This window comes from Anastrepha obliqua, chromosome 5, assembly GCF_027943255.1.
Source record: "Anastrepha obliqua isolate idAnaObli1 chromosome 5, idAnaObli1_1.0, whole genome shotgun sequence".
NCBI lineage: Eukaryota > Metazoa > Arthropoda > Insecta > Diptera > Tephritidae > Anastrepha > Anastrepha obliqua.
In genome coordinates this window covers 39528007-39550690 of record NC_072896.1, presented here as the reverse complement: position 1 = coordinate 39550690, position 22684 = coordinate 39528007, and the positions used below count along the sequence as shown (strand labels likewise).

General features: G+C 37.4%; 1 protein-coding gene across 5 annotated transcripts in view; it reads right to left on the bottom strand.

Moving 5' to 3' along the window:
* Positions 1-8288: 8288 nt before the first annotated feature.
* The window catches only part of LOC129248174 (voltage-dependent calcium channel subunit alpha-2/delta-4), a 169519-nt gene continuing 155123 nt past the window's right edge, over positions 8289-22684 (bottom strand). For 4 of the 5 annotated variants that reach the window (XM_054887631.1, XM_054887632.1, XM_054887633.1 and 1 more), the window contains 7 exons: positions 22426-22640; positions 14094-14198; positions 13725-13986; positions 13195-13662; positions 9794-9949; positions 9576-9732; positions 8289-9496 (listed from right to left, as the gene is read on the bottom strand). In XM_054887631.1, the coding sequence (XP_054743606.1) occupies positions 9303-9496; positions 9576-9732; positions 9794-9949; positions 13195-13662; positions 13725-13986; positions 14094-14198; positions 22426-22640 (1557 nt within the window). In that variant the 3' untranslated portion in view covers positions 8289-9302. The remainder of the gene's footprint in view (positions 9497-9575; positions 9733-9793; positions 9950-13194; positions 13663-13724; positions 13987-14093; positions 14199-22425; positions 22641-22684) is intronic. The other variant, XM_054887635.1, reaches the window with a different exon arrangement.

The following is a 22684-nucleotide window of genomic DNA, read 5'->3' as shown; positions in this document are numbered from 1 at the left end:
CTTTTTGAATATTTTTAGTATAATTCGTTTGTTATTGCTATGCCGTTTGGTTGTTTGTTTGCCTCTCGTTTTGACCTTACGGCCGCTCACTACATTGCGTACAGGGTATATGTATGAAAACTTCTTAGTTGCATTTATTTTTTATCTATTTGGTTTTGTTGTGGAAAAAATCGTCAATATTGTATAAGTACAATCAATATTTGCATACATACATACATACATAATTTTTTGTTTAAACTGATATGACTTTCAGTAATTGCATTAAGTCTTTTCATTTAACTTCGCTTGAATTTTTTCATATGTAATTTTGTTCTTTGTTGTTGTGACGCTGTGTATACTTAAAATTTATAGTTATATGGCATCATTTATGCATTTGCAAAACGAAATATACAAAAGTAAAAATGAAAATAAAAAATATTTACGCAAAAAATTTAAAGGTGAGTATTAAAACTGCAGTGCATATTTGTGCGCTTCTGTAGATGGTGCAAGGAAAACAATTTTTTAAAAGTCAATCTATTTACCAATATTCTCAAAGGTTTTTGATGCCAAAAAATTTTTGTGTTTAAACTGTGTTTTTATTAATATAATATTTTTTTTTTAATTGTTTTTATCATTTATCTTTTCTGCACTGACTTGCAAAGTGAAAACTAAAACATTATTTTTATTACACTGTATAGCACTCAGATGGGCTTTCGAGCAAACCAGTTTTTTGAAGAGATTTAGTCATAAGTAAAAAAGTGATTTCTCCGATTTTCGAAGTTAACCAAGAATCCAAAATCGAGATATGAGCTTCGAAGTTCGAAATAAGAGCTTCAGCAAAAAATCGTTTTAAATTAATGCGTGTAAATAACAAAAACAAATATATGATCATGAGCCGCTTGCTCCATGCACTTAAATAGCATATCATTGTTTTAGCATAAAATTGTATTACAAATGCTATAACGTCCCCTTAGTATTAAAATAGCCTATAAATTTTTTGATGTTTTGAGAAAATGAATTTCAAACTTTTTGTCGAAAGTAGCTTTCACTGAAATCTCGTTATGTTTGTAAATATTTATTATTTTTTGACTGACGTTTTGACCCACTTTGTGGAACTAGAATTTGACAAAATTTTGACCACATATAAAATCGACGATGGAGAATCCGAAAATTCAATAAAAGAATAATAGCTTATGAGCACTTAGGCTATTGTTATACTAAGGGGACGATAAGGGGTCAAAGAGCAGATCTTCGAAAAATTAAACACCTTATAAAGGGTGGCTAGATTTCAAGGGCCGATGTTGAATGGGAACCATACCTAAACGTCAAGCTTTTTTCTGCATTTCATTCGACATTTTTAAATTTAAAACTAACTCAATTTGAATCACGGAAATACACATAATCAAGCAACGCGTTAAAGTTATTCAGGCTTATTATGAAAACGGGCGTTTAAATCAAAATACATATCGCGCACTTCGTGATTTTTTCGGTCAATTTAATCGTCAAAATGTGCGTACAACCGGAAAAATTGTGCAAAAGTTTGAGCAAACCGGGTCTGTAGGAGATGTGAAAACACTCGTACAGCTCATACTGCAGAAAAGATTGCTGCTGTTCGCGATAGTGAGGTTGAAGAGCCGTCCACCTCAACTCGTCGTCGTGCCCAACAATTGCAGCTCTCACGCTCGTCGTTGATGAACATTATGCACAAAGACTTGCATTTACACGCCTACAAGGAGCAATTGACTCAAGAACTAAAGCCTCTTGACTATTTCGAGCGTCGTCCAAGGTCAGAATGGTGGCAGGAAATGGCAACAGTGAATGACCAACTGTGGATTGGGCGAATGATAATCCAAGAGTGATTGCCGAAAAACCAATGCACCTACAAAGAGTGACTGTTTGATGCGGTTTATGGGCCGGCGGCATCATTGGGCCGTATTTTTTCCAAAATGAGGCCGGTCACGCAGTTACTGTGATTAGTGTTCGCTATTGTGAGATGATAACGAACTTTTTATGACCCGAATTGGAAGATATGGATGTGGACGATATGTGGTTTCAACAGGGCGGTGCCACTTGTCACACAGCTAACGAAACAATGGCTCTTTTGAGCGAAAGATTTGATGGCCGAAAAATCTCACGTCGCGGCGATGTTAATTGGCCGCCAAGATCATGTGATTTGGCACCGTTGGACTTCTTTCTTTGGGGTTATTTGAAACAAAAGGTGTACATCGATAAGCCAGCAACAATTCAAAAGCTAAAGGATGAGATAATTCGGCACATTAATGGTATAGAACCTCAATTATGCTTCAGCGTCATCGAAAATTTGGACCATCGGAGACCGCGGCAGTCATTTAGCCGTGCGTAATTGAATCATACGAATATAGTATTTCATAGTAAAGAGAAATGACAATAATTTAAAAAAAATATTGTATTTTATTCAAAATCAGCACTGGCCCTTAAAACTTAACCACCCTTTATTTTAAATATTAGTTGACGGATTTTTTAAAAATTGGTGTTGCTGTAAAAATGTTTAAACTCTCTTTCCATGGATATGCAATACTATATACTTTGTGTGTAAAAATGAAAAAAAGCCTTTTACAATGAAAATAACTTATTTTTTGTAAAACAAAAAAATTATAAATAAATAAATAATTGGCGCGTACACTTCTGTGTAGGTGTTTAGTCGAACTCCTCCGTCTATGTATGGTGTGTGTCTACAAGTGGAGGGACCTACAGTTTCAGAACAGCAGATATTTTTATGAGGAGCTTTTTGTGGCAGAAACACACTCGGTGGCCTGCCATTACCTACCGAGCGGCGACTGCTATTAGAAAAAACTTTTTCTTCATTTTGGTGTTTCACCAAAAGTTGAAGCCACATTCTCTCTGAATTCTGAATGGTACTCACGCACCGAGGGGCAACTGCTATTAGAAAAAAAATTCTCTATCATTTTGCTGCTTCATGCGTGGAGATTCGAACCAACACTTTCCCGAATGTTAATCACGCGCCAACTCATTCGGCTACGGCGTTCGGTATGAAAAATAAAAAATAAATTTAACAAAAAAGGAATCACTAATTAGTAATACTATTGAGTGCTTTTTTATTTATGCCTAAATCTCCCAAAAAATTCAAAAATGCCTTAATCTCCTAAAAACCCGGAAAAAAACTCAATTTGGCCATACAGTGTTTTAATTGAAAATAAAACCGCTCCTAAAAACAAACTTTCATAGGACAATTGGTGTTTTTAAAATGTATTCTGTTTTTTGTTGTTTTTTGTAATTTTTACCTAGCTTGAAAATACTTTTGTAATGGCATGTGGAGTTATTGAAAATTAACAACAAAATTTTGAGTATCACTATTTCTATACTTTAAAAACGGATCGGTAGGAATTTTTGTTACTTTTCTTTACATCAAAACTGTTCAACTGTATTTTTTCATTAATTTTTTGCTGTCAACAGTATTTACACAAAACATGTTGTTTTTTTTTTCAATGCGAATATACACTAATCATCTTAGTCCTTATAGTTTTAGTTTTTTTTAATCATAAATTTTGATTTTAAATTTTTTATAACGTCAATAATTTAACTACATTTATATTGAATGTATTACACTGTACTAAGTGTGCATCAAATATGGATTTTTTTCATCCGCGCACTTATATTTGAATTTATAAAAAAAATTCTCAAATAATCAAACAATTTTTCTAAACTTCTTCAACACACTCACTTTGTTTGTCTACGCTCCACTTAACGCTTACCATACCTGATACCCTTCTCACATGGCTTAGCATGCTTTCAATAAATAGTATGTGTATTTAAATGCTACTTTTATTTCTCCAATAAATTTCAACAAAAAATTTAAGCCTATAAAAATTGCTATATTCATTTACTAAAGTCTATTCAAACAATTTGGTATTTTTTATGCATACGAGTACTTCGTTAAATACCAATAATTAGCCCATTACTACTCGTACTTACAGATGTATGCAAGCTGTCAGCCAATAGGTAATCGCTTGAATTTTGTAGTTTAAATTTATGTCCGTAACTACTTTGTTAGTATCACTGTACTAATACATATATTTTTTCGCTATTTAGTACTAATCAATATTAACTTAGTCGTCGCTACTAAATGTTTTTTTTTATCAATATACATGAACTACAAATACTAAAGTTGCTTAATTCTTCCTACCTTTTTCTTAATGAGTTTCAATACAACTAATTGGAATTAATTTTGCTTATTAATTATAAGTTAGTTAAATTAAATATTTATTGTCTACCAACTTACACAAAATCATCCATTTCGTTTTTTTTTTGCAATTTAACTACATCTTATCTTTATAGGAGGCATTCAATAAACTTATTCCACTTCTATTTGAAAAACGAAAATTCGCCTTTGGAAAAAATCTGTCAGTGAAAAGATTTAGTGAAAAGCGGAAGTACTTTTGGGAAGCATGGCGGGGCTGTTACTACTGCTTAAACATGCCAGAACCACCAAATTATGTGTAAATTTCTAGTCTGAAAGTTCTACAAAGTCTCCATACTGCCTTACAGCCTCCAAACTATAAATTTCTAGATTACACGCAAAGAAGTTCTACAAAGAGTCAGTACTGCTGAAAAATGCCCATTTGTCTCAACTGTCTATTTTCTTCTCTTTTTTCAATTAGTTAAATATTCCGTATCCGATGGAACAGCGAGCTGTATGAGCTATACCGAGATATGGACATAGTGAAGCGTAATAAAATACAGCGGATGCGCTGGCTCTGCCATGTCTAGAGGATGAACGGAAGGGTTCCGGCACGGCAGTCCATCGAGAGGGAACCCACTGGCGTACGAAGGATCTACGTTGAAGAGATCAAGTGAGGGTGTCACTAACTGGCTCCAGCAAGCAGCGAACCGCGCTAGATGGCGCAATGTTTTAGATTCGACCAAAACCCGCATACGGTTGTACATAGACTCGTTTAAGTAAGTAAGTAGTAAAATATTACTTCTGCATCCTATGACATAATTTCGAATTCTCTGAATCCGATCTAACATTCATCAAACGCTTCATTACTGGAGACAAGTCATGGGTTTATGAGTATGAGACGCAATTCAGACATCAGGCGAGTGAGTAGAGAGCTTTGAATGAACCAAGTCTAAAAAAGAAATCGATGCTCATGGTTTTTATGAATTACAAGAATTCTATACGCCACGAATTTTCACCAGAAGGTCAGACAGTTAATAATAGCAATTCGTCAAAAAAGGAAGGATTTGTGGGAAAACAACTCGAGGATTTTGCACCAAAATAACGCACCGTCGCACAGTGCCATCATTATCTGTGAATTTTTACCAAAAACAAAATTAATACCTTCCAAAAGCCATCGAATTCAGCTAATATGGCTCCTTGCGCTTTTTTTCGTTTGACCGAGTCAAAAAATACATTTTAACAGCAGAAAGGCTGTAATGAAACAATCGAAGAGCCATGACTATACCGCAAATAGAGTTCCAGATATATTGCGGGAGGTGGATCAACCGCCATCGTAAGTACTTTGCAATTGGTGGCGAGTACTTTGAAGGCGAATATATCACTTTTTAGGAATAATCTTTTATATTTTCTGAATACATTCCGAAAACTTGTTGAACAAGATCGTATTCTGATACTGAACGATTGGCTATCCCATAGTTTTGTTTCGTGTAAAGCTGCAGCTTGCCCATATCTTATGGTATATTCCGACGAACTTTTAAATCTTCTGTTGAAATACAAATTAATGAGTCGACCTGCTATGCATGCATTTGCGAAAAACATTCGTGAGACTGGCTTGCTAGTGGACATCAGTCAACTTCGTCGATTATAATTTACATGAGAGTAGCTGTAATAGCCGAGAAGAAAGTGGCTACTGTCGCTGAGTGTATGCAACAGTATAATATATATAAGAAAATCTACTCGCATCTGATATCAACAATATAGCACTTCTTGAACCAGTCTAAACAGAATTTTTCACAAAGATTTAAGGTAGTGATGGGCAAGTCCGAGTTGCTTTAGTCGATTGTCAACATTGCGTAAACATATTGATGCTTTCTGTCGTAGATGAATTGCTGATCGCGAATAGCCGTGCTTGAGTTAAAGTAACACATTAGCTAATAGTCGAATCATGGACCAAAACATGCGGAACTCCATCTTGGCTAGCGTTTGGAGCTCTCTCGCAGTCTCTGGAAACTAATGGCTAGTCGCATGTAGCATTAGATAATAATCGTTCAAAATACCTCGGACTAGCTTATGGCTCATGCCAATTTATTTATGCATCCAATAATTTTTTGTGGAGGAAAAACGGAATCACTGGAATTACATACATATATTAATTGAGATGCAACAAAAATGCATTTAATTGTTGATTATTAAAAAATGAGACGTATTATAGTAATAATTGGATTTTTTTCCTTTTGAAAAATATTTCAATTGCACAGTCGGACATCGAGTCGATAGTTCATTCGATTGTATCCGGAGTTAGCTGCATACACTGATAACTATGATTTGATAGCTGAGAATGGCAAACTGTGTTGACATTTGCCTTCAGTAAAGTTTGGCAAGTCATGATGAATCGTTTAATCCAAGAACCACACTTCCAAGTTGTGGAAATTTACTTAAAAAAAATAAAAACCCTACTTGCGAAGTTCTTAGAGCGAAGTGTTGAAGAAGTCGCCGAAATGTCGATCCGCCGTCATTCGTAACTGGTTGGCCTTTGTCTCTCGACTACATGGAAAATTTTACGTGAGCAAAGATCTTGCTTTTAAAATACAGCTGGTGCAAGAATTGAATCAAAATGACCATCGTTTGCATCGCATTTTGCAGATTGAGCTCATTAAGGTTTATTATTCAGATTTGTAGGAAAAACCTGTCAAAAATTGAACTGATCGAATGGACTATGGAACTCGCGGCCGCGGTGGCCATATGCCGTATATTAAAAAAACATGAAATTATTTACCAGATTATAATGAAAAAATAAATCATGCTAACAATATTTCTTTTTTGTATTATCATTTCAACTTCTCAAGCTCTTAAGAAACCCCCAATAGCAACGATGGCGATTCTCTCGATTGTTTAAACATCTCGAACTCGTCCATCATTAATCTCAGGTTTTTTACTTACAGGGTCTAGTGCAATCAGCATTTAAAGATAAATAGTCAGCTACTTCGTTATCGTTTCTGAGGTTCCGCCTAAAATACTCCAATTCAACGCCGAAGCTATTAGGAGAATCGGCTTTTCTCACGCGTCATATTTTGGTTATTTTAATTGTTATTTTAGCAAACAAAATTAACGCATTTGTAGACCGCAAATCCTTCACTTCATATTATAGAAGCCAGTGCATCCCGAGAGAGCAAAGGTTGGTTGCAGGTTATGGTATAGAAACATTGCTGATTGATGTTTCGATAATTGGAAATGCTTGAAATGCTATTTGGGTCGACATTTAAAGAGAAAGATTTTGGCGATCTTTGAGATCTCAAACGTTTGGCATGTCATGCCATGCAATTCATTATGAATCGGTATTTTAAGTGCTAACTTCGACAATACCGTTATCAGCTTCCTTGGCCATCTCGAACCAAGAAGGTTCTGCGGTTAGTACACCAACAAGGTAGCAGCAGTAGAGCAAAAACCCTAATGGCGTGTATTTTTTATGGCTTTAATTCCCTATACAACAACAAAGTGAAAGTTAAACAAAGTTTGACAATTAGAGTACCAATAAAATTGGAATCATAGCTGTTATTGTGTTGTTGTAGCAGTAACTGCGCCTTGTCAGTGTAGTGTAATCACCGGTCGTCTGCGTCTAGCTTATCTAACGGTAGGCCCAGGAAACTAGCTGTTTCGACGGGTTGGGTCCAGAGGAAGAAGGGTGTTAGATGAGTGGGTTTGATGGGGCATGTGAAAAGGGGGTTAGCATTGTGCGGGGTGCCTTCACGTGCCGGACATACACTCGTATATGTTTGGTATGTCGGGGTCGATTCTGGATAAGTAGGAGTTTAACATGTTACAGTATCCAGAACGTAATTCTGCCAAGGTTACGCGGGACTCTCAGGGAAGTTGGAGCTCTTCGTCTCCGATTGGTGGTGGTTGGACTTCGATAACGGCATTCGGGGAATCATAGTCACATCAGCAGCTGTTATTACCTTGTCGATGTGCCTCGATCTGTATAACCTTTTAATAAGAAGTAACGTTTGAAATTTTTAATTCAAAAATACGGTAGCTATTTGGAATTCTTTTACGCCTCCTAGCATGCCTGCTGATTTGGTATTTCTTTTATTGTTCTGAAATGCAAAACTGTGCGAAATAATTAAAATGCGAATAATTAAAATCAGGTGATCTCAGCGTTGCCAAACTTGATCATCAGCTGATTGTTTTCTCGTTTTTAGAACTCTACAGTCGGTTAGTTCTCCAGATAGAGTTAGCAGCAGTTAACTTTTCAGATAAAAAAAGTTCTCAATAACTTTCGATTATTGACTTTGATACGCAAAACTTAATTTTCTGTGAAAACAGGTTTATTTGCATTTTGGTTGGAGAGATTTTACGTAACAATTTTTTGATGCCTAAAGTTTAAAGTTTACAGAAACTCATACACTGTGGAATTTTCGATGAAGACCTGAAATTCAAATTTCACTCTAATTCTCGCTTCTTTTAATTCGCTTTTAGAATGGAAGCAACATAGAATATTTCCTTACTCGTGATTATTCCTATACCGCAATTGCTTATACTATCTCTTGGAAGTATTTTCTTTTATAAATGCAATGCTTAGCGTTGTGTGACAGAGGAAGCTCCGCATTTTTGGTCACGACAAGACGAAGGAGATATTTTTTTCGGCTTTACAGAATTAGAAGATTTCATACCCATTTGGTTTGTAAGAACACGAATGCGTTTAACACTTTTATAGTTATTGACTTGAGCGCCCTTAATCTTTAAATAAGCGCCCCAACCAAAATATACTTCCTAAAAATATACAATTCGTACAAAAGTAATCCAAGTACACCGTTAACCTTTGGCACACCTAACTTCAGATTTTTCCTTCCGCATTACTAAAAACAAAACTAGATTCAGAAGTTTCGCCTAATCAATATCAATTCTGAACTTAATTCCACTAAGCTACATGCACATATTTATATGTATATTTAACAAAGAATTGTATACTCAGTAAATATTATTGGTTGTTTATCTTTAGTGGCTTTGTTGGTATGTAATTACTTTCTGGCATTACTATTGTTTGCTGTTTGCTGCGCTGTTTCATTCTATGTTGTTTACTTAGTTCACTTTCCACTGCTGCATACTTTTCACCTGTGTGTTGTAGTTCTTACTGCACTTAGTATCACGCAGTTGTGAGCGTAAAAGTCACCACCAACATGAGCAGATGCGCTATAACGAGCGAAATGGGCGTCTGCAGGAGTGACGTGGCACGCCCACATTGCTGTATTTCAATTTCTTCCGGATGATAGTTGATACATTTTTTGGGTCGGCGACGCTTTGAACTCTCCTGCGACTGGCGACGCGCGCTGCAAGCACCTATAAATTGAGCGAGAAAATTGTTAAGTTGTTAAAAAATTGTTTGCTCAAAACTTGATTTGCGAAAATCCATTTATACCAATAGTACCCGACTCCTCTAGTGGTTCTATATCGAGCTGTTTGGAACCGCAAGGGCACAATGTGTCCACTACAAGCAATATCAGGTTGCTGTGTGGTATTTTCTGTACGCTGAAGGGACGTTCACATCCTGACACATGACAATTTGTCAACTTGCCCTAAAAAGTAGAAATTGCTTAGCTTGTTTTTTATGGAACGCATAAACGATAAGAAGCTCACCTTAAGTGGGTTATTTTGGCCGCCTTGATTGAGACGCTCTGGCTGCAGCATATAGAGATCTGTACGGAGATCACAACGTCGTGCGTGTTGGGGGTCTGGTGATATGCGTGGCCCGGTGTGCGGTTTATGTTGCTTAGGGGCTGGTGTTGTGTATTCCTTGCAATGAAATGGGGGAAAATAATTAGATATGCATATTTATGTGTGAATTGAAACTACAGTAGAAACTCGATTCTTGTACACACGATGCGACATAATTTTTTTTCATTGCGTACTCAGTATTTGTGACATTAGAAAAGGTTTACCTCGATACTTCCAAAAAATTTTGTTTTGTCATTCTCTTTTGCTCTTTTTACGTTATATTTTTTAGAAAAAAAGCTCAAAGAAGTGCCGCCAATGTTATTCTGATAATGACATTTTTTGAATTGAATTAGTTGAATGAATTTAGGGGAAGTACCGTCTAATTCATTTGTTGACGAAATGCCAGTTTTGCATTAGCTTTTGCTTGTTGTGGTCTCATATGGCAAAAAGAAAATTTACGGTGCTTAAAATAAAAGAAAAAGCTGACATTCTGAACAAATCAAATGAGGAAATTTCCAGCAATGCATTAGCTAAAAATTTTCACGTGCATAGAGCAACCATAACACCTATTAAAAAACGAACCGTCCATGGAGAAGTTTGTTACGCGATCTGAATCCAGTCTAAGTAAAAGGAAAATTCATTTGATTTCTGAGTTTCCAAAAATGGAAATGGCGTTGTTCAATTGGTTTGCGGATCGAAGGTCGAAAAACTTAGGCATTAGTAACCAACTCATCAGAAATCTGAATCGTGCTTTATTGACCTCCAATGATGACCAGATCCGTAGTTGGAAAGAACACTTTGAAGCAATTAGCAACATCGCTTTTAGCAGCCAATCTAGCTTCGAAGTGGACAGCACACCAAACAGCAGCAAAATAACAACATCTTGTCCTAGTCTAGCGGAGATCAAGAATGCAATCAAAAAGCTGAAGCTCCACAAAGCCACGTGCGAAGATGGCATACAGCTAGAACTACTGATCGCCGCCCCGCAAATCTCAGCGGAAACTCTGCATCACCACCGTCTGGGACAATTAAAAGCCGCCTCCATCCTGGATAAAAGCCATCATCTTGAAGCTGCCCAAGAAAGGGGATTTGCGTAACTGCGGCAACTGGCGAGGAATAACTCTGCTCAACGCCACCTACAAAACTCTAGCCATGATTATACAAGGCAGACTCCAATGTGTCGAACGCTCCTTAAGGGACGAAAAAGTTGGATTTCGTGTTCACCGAAGCTGTGTTAACGAAGCCAACACTCTTCGCCTTCATAGTAGAACACTCAGTTGAGTGGCGCTCCCCGCATTCAAGAAGGCATTCGAGACAATCAAGCGAGACTCAATATGGCTGGCGAACTGATAGTGCTTCACAATACCAACGTCAGCGACCCATTCACCAAGAACGCAGGCGTAAGGAAAGGTTGTCCCCTGTTGCCCCTTCTCTTCGTCGTTGTCCTAGACGACGTTATGAATCAATTGACCCTGTACAAAAGAGGCATCATATGGAGTTTCACCAGACATCTTGAGGAGCTGGACTTGGTCAATGACATTTGCCGTCTCTCTCACAAACTCTGACAAACTGACATGCAAGCGAAGGCAGACAGACTAGTCACGCTGGCACGCACTGTCGGACTGAGGGTCAACAGCGCCTAGACAAAGGCTATAAGAGTCAACCACATCAAAGCAAGACCTATATAGGTTGACGGGTATTCGATGGAATTTGTCGAAAGCTTCTGATACCTTGGCTGCACTAACACGACAGACGGTGGAACAGAGGAAGATGTCAATTGCAAATGTGTGAAGTCTGTATTGGTGTACTTGGAAAACCACCAGAAGTCATCACGAGAATGGTACTGGACAGGAATCTACCAAGAAGCAGAGGTCGCGGTCGGCCAAAGATCACTTGGCAAAGGTCGATGTTGTGCGAACTAGCAGATGCCGACTTCACATGGGACGGCATGACGATGGAAGAGTCTTGTCGACGCCTTATGCGGAGGGAACAAGGATATAAAAAACAAGGAGTGACTAAATCAATTAATTTCTGAACAAATTTAACAAAATAATTATGGATTGTAGTTTGACAAAAGGGCAGATATACAATGCCGCAGACTCATCGGCCTATGTTAGAAAATCTTACCTCAAAGAAACCTTGGCTCGGATGCATAAGATCAGTAAGGACAGAATAACGTTTGTTGCTTGTACAAATGCTGGTAAAAATAATGTTTATTGGTAAATCGGTGAATCAACGTTCATTGAAACAATTTTCTGATATACCTGTTGTCTACATAGGAAATACAAGTGCTTGGATGAACCTAGCGATATTTGAAGAATGGTTTCACACAACATTTGTTCCAGAGGTATGTTAATTTTTTGTCAAAATGAAAAATTCTGTTTTAATCAAAAATTGCTTAAATAAACAGATAAGGAACTCTTTTAATGCGCACAAATTTTTCTGGAAAAACACATCTTCTTATTGATAATCTTTAGTGCCATTCCAAAGAAGGCGATTGAAAGAATTACGATAGCCAAATATCGGTAATGTGCGTTCCTCCAAACTGTACGGCTCCAATGAAGCCCATTTATCAAAAATGTATAATTGGCGCGTACACCCTTTTTGGGAGTTTGGCTGAGCTCCTCCTCCTATTTGTGGCGTGCGTCTTGATGTTGTTCCACAAATAAAACCTTATAAGGTTTACTAAATTGAACTACAACTCATCCCTCTTAAGTCACATTGTTTATTGTGGAGGAGCCATCGATGAGTCAATGAGAAATATCGACCTGAAAAATTCAATATGCTATTTAGCTAGTGCATGGGATGCTCTTACGGCAACTTCAATTCAGTCATCCTTTCAAAGAAGAAGAAGCGTCTGACTGAGATTGTGACGATATCATTCCTCTTTTTGAGTTACGGTTACAGGTATCTGATGATGCATTCAATATTCAATTCATTGCAACATTGCTCGGGAAGTAGAACCATTGCAGCAGTTTACCAATCTTAAGTCGAGCAATGGATTGCTGCGCCTCATTTGGAACCCACAACTTGAAATGAAGAACACTGTGATGAAACATATCGCTTTAATATAATAAAACCAAGTAAACTTGGAATGCTATTAGTAAAAAAAAACTGTTTTAATTTGTATGGAAAAAAACCTCAGTACTTGCGACAACCTCGAAAATTGCACTGACTCACAGTTTTCGTTACGTGCAAGAATCGGGTTTCTACTGCATTTTATTATATGACACATCAAGCAACTCCTAATAATATTTTTCAGAGATTTTTTCGGAATTTTCATATTATTAGAGGTCAAACCTTTTCAAGTTCTTTTAACTTACCACATCAGCGGTAGTGAAAAACTCATCCATTTCCTCATCGATTGGTGAGTTGTAATCCTCGAAAGGTTCATAATCATATGAGGGCTCTTCAAAGACATCTTCATTGTAGGTGTAATCGTCCTGCGGCCAAGCATGTAACGGTGCTGGTAATATTGCCAACCAAGTGGCGCTCAACGATACCAAATATTTCATTAGCCAAGTGGAAGCGCGGTGTGGCTGCAGTGAAGCGCTTGCAGCCGTATAAGGATTGTCAGCATCCGAACAAACACCTTGATAATCATTGATAGTGACGCGCTTGTAAATACGATCTTGCACTAATGAGTCCATTATAGTGCCATCAATTTGACCGAAAAATTTGCCTGAATGATCACCCTGCTCGGAGATGATAACAAAGCCATTATTGTCCAGCACATAGCAATCGAGATCATCTGAGGCACATGTGCGGCGACAGCCTGTCATACCGGTACACTGAAAGACATTTTTATTGTTTATTAGTATGTCTGCTTTAATTGGTTGCATTATATACTAACGGTTGAGGTTATGTTTATGAAATGCTTCGCCAATGAGTCCAACTGAAATTGCAATCCGACGACGGCGGCAATGGCCTTGTGACCACGATGTTCTACAAATATCGCATGCGAAGCAGTCACAAGCGTGGTATTCAATTTGGGCGCATATCCAGTAGCAAAGGGCACGCTGTAGACAAAGCTGTCCTGTTCGACGGTGTGTTGATCCACGGCTCGTTTATACCAAGTCATGTCCATCGCGCGAGCATTGTCCTCACTAAAATGACTGTGACAAAAAATATGGGTTTGCTTAGAAAAAAAATCGTGCTTAAAATATTATTATTCGATTTTAGTTGGAAAATATATCAAGTGGCTGGAAGTTTAAGAACTTACGGCTCAGGTGAGTCTTCTGGTCTTTTAATGTGATCAATCCAACGTAGCAGACCCGAACGTGTGGCAACAAAAGAAGTCGCAACCAGAAACTTTTGATAACCTTGCCTGTAAATATTGTAATAAAAGCTATTGTAATGAACAGAAATATTAAATCGTTCATTTTTGTTTTAAGCTGGACCAACTACAAGGGAGATGTGCTAATGGGACATTCCTTTTTAACTCTGTTTGAATTAGAGCGGACATAATTTGTTAGTTCCAAATCGGAAATTTATTTTTAACCAACTGCTGACAGATTAGCTTGCATAACGGGATTTTAAAATATATGAGTTTTGCTTTATCTCTCTCTCTCTCTCTCTCTTATGGGTAACCTACTTCGCTTTCAACTTTTCTCTCTGCGAAACGACGCACTAAAACACGAATGCGCATTCGATAAAAAATAGAGTATTTTTTTCGAAAAGTCTTTGAATAAACATAATAAATAGCTAACTAAAAGAGGAAATTCCTGAAAAGCAGAAACTTTGCGCTTATCTTAGGTTTGAAAATATAAATGAGTACTGCTGATGGACAAATGAACTCCGTTTTTTCTCTTTCTTTCTTTCATTAAGATCACAATATAAAAAATTATAGTCATTCTATAGCAATAAACCTAGTAAAATACGAAAGAAAAAAGGTTGCTATATGCTCAGACTTACTCTATGCCCTTAATTCCATAGCCGATATAACAGCAGCTATTACACAAATAACATCAGAAATATTATTACACAATGCTACCCAAAAAATTATTTTAATATGGGTGCCTGGGCACGAAAATATATTTAGGAGCAACTTCGCTGCCAAATCGGCAAAATAAACTCATCAAAGTCCAGTAACTACCATAGAAACTTACACGATATTTATATTAAAAATCATATCAACCAACACTTCGACAACGAACAACACCTCGGATGGAATCTTGTCAATGACCGGTACAACTACACTGGTACTACTACACTTTAACAGACTTCCTACAAAAAACAAAAAATAAAAAAAAAACACCTAAACGACTTGATGATACTTTAAAATTCGAATGCCTTCGGTTAGTCATCACCATCATCAGGTAGCGATTACAGCTCAGGGTGAGCTTTAGCTTCATCCACAAACCTCTTCCAATCTGCACGGTTCATAGCAACAGATCTCCAGCTCCTACCTCGTAGCTTTTTCAAGTCGGCTATGGCTTGGTCAAGCCAGATTAACCTTGGACGTCCTCGGGCTCGGGTCATTAGACAATTCGTTGATTAAAAAGATTTTTGGGGGCGCCTGTCTTCTATGTGCACAGTGTGTCCTAACCAGCGAAGCCTTTGGGATTTAATGTATTTCACGACATCTTCTCCCTGGCATAAGCTTAGCAACTCATCGTTGTAGCGTATTCGGTACGTTCCATCGCTGCAGCGTATGGGGCCAAACACGCTTCGGAGTAATTTTCGTTCGAAAACTCTTAAGCTACTTTCGTCTTTGTTTGACAATGTCCAGCACTCGCAGCCGTAGGACTGCACCGATAGTATTATTGACTGGTAGAGGCGGAGTTTACATTCACGTGTGAGCAATTTGGACTTCAGCAATTTTGTGAGGGCGTAATATGCTTTTTTAGCGGCCATTATTCTGTCTTGTATTGTGTCGTAACTACTGTTGTCATTTTTTATTAACACTCCCAAATATTTGAAGTGTTGAACAGCTTCAAAGGTTAATGTCCCGATTTGGATGTTTTCAGGACTTCGTATTTCTTCGCTGCGGGAGACCTTCAGATATTTAGTTTTGCCTTCATTTATTCAAAGGCCTACTGATTTTGCCTTCGGTTAGTACACTCGAAAATAACACGGTGGACATTCAACTGTAGAGAACAAATATTTACTAACACAAAACTTATTTTCACACCTCTCAGTCCCTTTTCAATATCCCTAATAATTGAATTCCTTAAAAGAACAAATTTTTATCAGAGGATCTAAAATGAAATACAACTTTATTGAACAATGGAAATATGTATGAAATTAAGGAGGCCTAGCTGCTATAGTTCGAAACACAAATACTCCACATGATGATGATGCCAAAGTATGCCAAAGTAATACTAGAAAAATGTCACAATACTGTTTCGTTGTTTACATCATCATCGTTTGGCACTACAGCTTCTTGTGAGCTTCTCTGCTCTATCCGTTGCCACTTCCTTCCAGTTTTTTAGATTAAGCTGTTCCAGGTCTTCTTTCAATTCATCTATCCCCCTCGATCTTGGTCTTCCTTTTGCTTTATTTTTGTATGCATTCGCCTCCAGAATTTTCTTTTGAGCTCTTGAACTGTTCATTGCCATAACGTGGCCTAGTCATCGTATTCGTTGCGCTTTCATGTAACGTATGATACTAAATTATAATAAGTTCGTCCAGTTCACCATTCCATCGTATGCACCATTCATCTTGTGCAATTCTGACTGCGCCAAATATTTTGCTGAGAACTTTCCTTTCAAATGTTTGCAGTTTTCTCTTATATTTTTCACTCAGCGTCCATATTTCAGTTCCATAGCACAGCACTGTTGAATTACGGTTTTATACTTATACTCGTATAGTGTCAGCTTGCAGGGTCTGTTAAGGAGTTGTGATTTCAGAAGTTTTGTGAGTGATGCACACGCTCTATTAGTTGCTTGAATTCGTTCTTCTGTAGTAAGACTCATCGAATTATCTGTCGTCAGTTTGCAGCTTCAAATTTGTATTTTCCTGCTTCAAATTTGGATTTTCCAATATCAACCTCTTTTGTTGTTGTTGTTTGTTTTTCAGTCTAGAGAGCAGCATATATTATATATTTGATTTTTTCGTTGTTTAAGTTTAGTTCTTTTTGCCGTTGCTGCTTCGATTTCGAAAAGGGTTGATACCCGTGAACTTTTAATTTTGCTGACATTCACTGTATCATCGGTGTATGCATATAATTGAGTTATTCTATTCATTATACAATATGTCCAGTTCTTTTGGCATCGTTTACCTCATCTCTTGCACAGCACAGTATTATGTTAAAAATTGTTGATGAAAGTGTGTCGCCCTGTCTTACGCCACTCTATATGTCAAAAGGTTCAGATTTGTTATCCTGTATCATGATTTTGGATTCAGTGTTTCGTAGGGCTATCATTATTTGCCTGATTAATGTTTCACGGAGTTTGCATTTTTTTAAGATTGTTGGCATGGTCATTCGGTTGACGGTGTCAAATGCTTGTTTGAAGTCAATGAAAAGCGTTTGCTTTTAATTTAAAAGTGTGCAATGGATTAATTTGGAAGTTACTACTCGTCGTGTTCAACAAATTCTGCAAGCGGATTCTAGTCTAGAATATGTAAAAAAAGTACCTAAACCACACAATACAAACGGACCAGACTGACATTTGCAGAGAGGTACCAGTTTTGGGACGATGAATTGGAAGGAGTATTTTTTTCCAATGAAAAAAAAAACATCAATCTGGACGGACCAGATGGTTTCCAAATATATTAGCATGAGAAGCGTAAAAAAAGGAGCAGAGGAAAGCACATAATATCGGAGAGAGTTCTGTCAAGGTTTGGGCAGCCATTAGTAGCAAAGACAAAACGCTTATATGTTTCATGTCCACAAAAGTGAATATTGTCAAGTATATAGAACTTCTAAACAAAGTACTTATTCCTTCTTTGGATGATAATTTTGATGAGAAGTGGATTTTACAGCATGACAATGCAGCTGCTCATGCTTCTAAAGCAATAAAAGAGTTTTTGGCAGCGAAAAAAATACTTATTTTTGAATGGCCTGCCTGCAGCCCTGACCTTAATTTAATTGAAAATGGTTTTCTCAATTGGTTTTCAAAAATGCAAGACAGTTTGACAGAGCTAAAAGTCTTAGAAAGCAATTAATGTCGTATGGTCAAAAAGTGATCAATTCGTTACATAAAACATAATCAAATCCATGCCGCGACAACTTCAACAAGTTATAATCAAAAGAGAAACAAACAAAACGGATTCAGATTACTAAGTTCCAAATTATAAACCAACCCCAAAAATTGTATTTGTTTATTTTAAATATTTGGAGCTTCCTGGATTGGTGGACCAAGCACTCCAGCCTACACTTGCCATTACAACGTTCAGAATTCTCCTACCTTTAAGGGAAAGAGTGGAAACGGGGCGCTGTAAGACAGGGCGAGTCCATCCATGTATACACAGATGGCCCAAAGTTCGAGGGTAGTGTGGGCGGAGGTGAATATTTCGAACATCTGGGGATCTCCTTCAGTTTTCGGCTTCCCGACTACTGTAGTGTATTTCAGGCTGAACTGATGGCAATGATTGAGAGATAAGGACAAGCTCCCCACTCGGCATCTCACTGGGCTATGAGCCTGAGTGTGTCCTACAGTGGACAACCGCTTCAACCTAGCGTAACCTAACATTGGTCTTACGCTTTTTCGTACTATAGATTTTACATTTATTAATAATTAATTTATGTTTCCGTGAATTGTGTTCTTATTTCAGGATATTTTTAAAACATTTATCATTACAAGTTTAAATATTAAAAACATAAATTGTTAGCCCTAAACTGATAATTAAAATATAATAAATTTATTTAGTCTTTTAATTTTTTTTCGTGTGGTGCAGCTTATAATATTTATATTGTAAACTAAATAAAATGGTTAGAAAAGACGTGCAATGTAAAAAAAAATTAATAAAAACCTCGTTATACAAGCTGAGTAGTTAACAGCTATCAAAAAGCGAGTCCAAATTGTTAATACAAAGGCTTTTTCGAGTTAAAAAAGATTGTCTCTTGTGTGGGTACATAAAAATGTATGCCCATATTGATTATACAAGTCTGTAAGTACATTCGTGAATAGCAGTAGAAAGTCATTAATAGAAGTAGCTTTGTTAATACTTTCATTTTCATGAAAGCTTTTACAGTAAGACCTTAAATCGAGCTTTCACTATTTTTTAACTTTCAAGCTTCAGAAGCTTTGGGTTAATGAAAGCTCCAAAAAGCTTTTTGAACATATGCCAACAATAGTTCCTAGAAAAATAGCTTACAATGGCCAATGCGGTTTAAAACAGCATTAGCATTACGTCTTATGAGTTACCAATAGCAGCGTAGCAATAAAATATGCATTTTGTGTATATTCTGTAATTTACCTCTTCAAAATTGCCATTAATGTGGCGATTGGACTACGGTTTTTTATAAATATTTATATTGCATAAATTAGGTGAAAGTTTTGTATGCGCGTTAAAATCGTCATAACACATATGTAAATATATATAAATTTTCCACAATATAAGTTATTTGCATATGAAATGTTTATCATCGAGAAAATAACCAAAAAATATTTATCGGAAAGAAAAAAGAGTAGGAATACAAAAAACAAAAGAAATTGGTGCTTTAGTGCGTAGAAGTTTTTTTTTTAATTCAAAAATACTTGATTAAGCAAACGCCAGTTATGATTTAAGATATTCAATTACAGGTAAAACACAAAAATTATTGGTGCTGGAAAAGGTGCGTTAAATAAAAAATAAAATAAATTAATGTTCGGTTTGGGCCGAATTATAAGTACTCTGCACAAATGTCTTAACCTATAAGCCAAACGTAGGCTACTAACTAGCGTCATCAAGTCCATTCTGTTATATGCAGCTCTAGTATGGGTGGAATCCTTGGAAATAAAAAGACCTTACGAGGCCTTGTACACACTTTGCGCAGTGTGCATGAAAAGCGGATACAAAACTATCTCGTACGAAGCAGCAATGGTGATCGCAGGCATGACGCGCCCCTTTCTTATATTGAAGCAAAAGGAGCAATGTTACGAGTACACTAACATATCAACGATTGTAGAAAAGGAGAAGGCTATATCCTTAGTAAAATGGCAGGAGCGTTGTGAGAACTCGATAAAAGGAAAGTTGACCTATACGCTAATCCCAAACATCGAAAGGTGGCTAAATCGAAGCTGTGGTGAGCTTAACTTTCAGCTAACATAATTCCTGACGGCATGCTTGCTACCTCGCTTTAGAGTACGTGAGGCACCTTTACGTTTAGCAAGCAAGACATGTCTTTTTTGTATGCCCACAATTTGCAACTAGCCGACGTGATTTAGCTACACTATCAAAAGATCCGATAGTTCCAGAAAACTTAGTTGATGACATCAGAGTATGCGTGGGCGACAGATTCTTAAGTCGACATTTTTTTTTGTTTTTGTGGTGGGTGAGGTAGGGTTCAAAATGCCTTCGCTCTTACAACGACCATCGTCAACTGTGTCGACATGACTCAAGTTTGGTGGAAGGGGGGGGTGCAAACGCTCAACTGGGGTTGTTTCCTGCGGAAATAAACAAAACTGCGGGTAGATTAAAGTACATGCTGCTTTTGATGGACCGCATGTGAAAATTAGTTGACCTAGAGCTTAATGCTCAACCGCCTCCCGAAGATTTACTTAACGGTAGTATCGGGTGGGGATCGGTACGTTGACGGTTGAAGGTTTTGGTCGAGCTAAAGTCCAACATTAACAGCATAAAAGCCAAGGGATACAATACTTCGATCGACATACAGGGTTCCTTAACCATTCAATAGGCCTTTTGGGACCATACAATTCGGATTAATTTCCGTGACTTTAACCCAGATTTACACTTCCCGTTATTCACTACTCAACAACTTTTATATTCGTACTTCAATTTCGTTTCTCTTTGTTTCTTCATGTGTGCCCTTGTTATATTAAAATTTGTCAAATATATTTCCAAATTTTCAAAATAGCTGCAATCAAACTATTTCATATGGAGAACTCGACGAAAAATTTCGCTATGTTGAGATGTCAAGCTACTCTACAACAGTTCGTGACAAGATTCCTGATAATAGAAATTCGGATCTTCACCTAGCATTTTTGTTTCACCAAAGAGCCTACGGAGTCTATGATAAGTGCAACGGTTTTGCATAGAGTAATCACTGCTAAAAGCGACTGTCATACTAGAATCCATAACTTATTTTTGAGTTGACTGTATAGTAGCACGAAATGTGTGTGAATTTTTTTTAATTGACCCTGTGTGGACTTATTTGACTATGATTTGTGATGATATGCACGTGTTTGTACATCGACTGTTACGAGAGATAACAATAAAGTTAGCGATGAACGATCGAAAGTATGTACATATGTGGTTATAACTTTCCGAAACCATTATTTTTCGTTTGCTATTTTTCAGATAAGACTACAACTTAACTCAAGAAATGAAGAGACATGAAGTTACCGTCGTTATATGTGTAAGTCATACCCAGAAAACTCTAACATTTTTTAAGTGCGCCCGTTCATTCTTTCATAAGGTCCATGCCGAATTGGAAGCATCAGGGAGCAATGCAGAATCTGCTTCAAAACGCAAAAACTCCGCGGAACCTGCCACGTGTCCTTCAAAGAAAAAGGCGAACCGCAGAAATGACAATGGCTATGTCCCAATCCCAGGAACCCTGTTGTCATGCAAACGAAGCTTCCAGCCACTGTTATGGCTTTAGGTGTTGTGAGCAACCAAGGACATGCCATATCACCAGACTTCTTTACTCAAGGATTTCGAGTGAATTCTGCGGCATATATCGAGGTACTAGAGACAGTAGAGTAATCCTGGGTTGATAGTGTACGTGGGGACAGTCCATACAGCTTTTAGCAAAGCTTTGCTCCTTCACACAAAGCGATGGCGACACAAGAGTGAATGGGAGAAAGTTTCCATGACCACATAACACCGAACTTGAGGCCGCCTAACTCCCCAGACCTTAATCCACTGAATTAAAACGTATGAGATGCAGTTGGGTGTGAAACCAATACGAATAATTGACGAGCAACCAACTTGCATTCACATTAAAGGACACCTCCAATATACGGAACATCTCCAATGTGATTGCTTCACACAAGGCAAGTGGTAGTCATTCCAGCTAAGTAAGCGTGGATTTGAAACATTCTAAAGCCCTTCTGGCGTGGTGTGAATCGAATACAATTAAAAGAGCTTCTGTGCCATCTGATAGGAGCCCATGCAGTGCAGGCTCAGCATCATTTACTATTATGGTTGATGTATGGAAGAAAATGTAGTGAAATCGTAACATCTTTTTCTCCTTAGCAGAGTTATTTACGAGAGACTAGAATTTAAACGTAGAGCACCTAGAGCATTTTCTCAGAAATAAGCGCTTTCAATCCCTTTTTAATTGGGCGATCATTATCATTTGATAAAATGTGACGGCTCGCATTCGATTAAATTATATTTTAGCGCATTTGTATTGTGCAGAGTAAGAGAAAATAAAAATGAAAATAGTAATGTAAAAGCGCGATATTTCATGCTTCCACACAGCGTGGTCCCCGGACACATACTGTTTATCCTCTTTGCCATTTGAAGTTGCTGTGGAATTTCGATCCAGCCCATCTGTTACCATAGCGTCACGCACCAAACTCTGTACCAAGGTTCGATCGCAAAAGTATGGTTCAGCTTTGCGAGATCCTTGTACGTTATTTAGATGTTGGGCGAAATGGCCGACAGGTGTCGCACCATGCATGGCGTGGTGTGGTTGCGGTGGTTTCGGGCGCACCTGTTAAAAATAAAAAGGCAGAAGTTATAGAAAATTTATTCCAA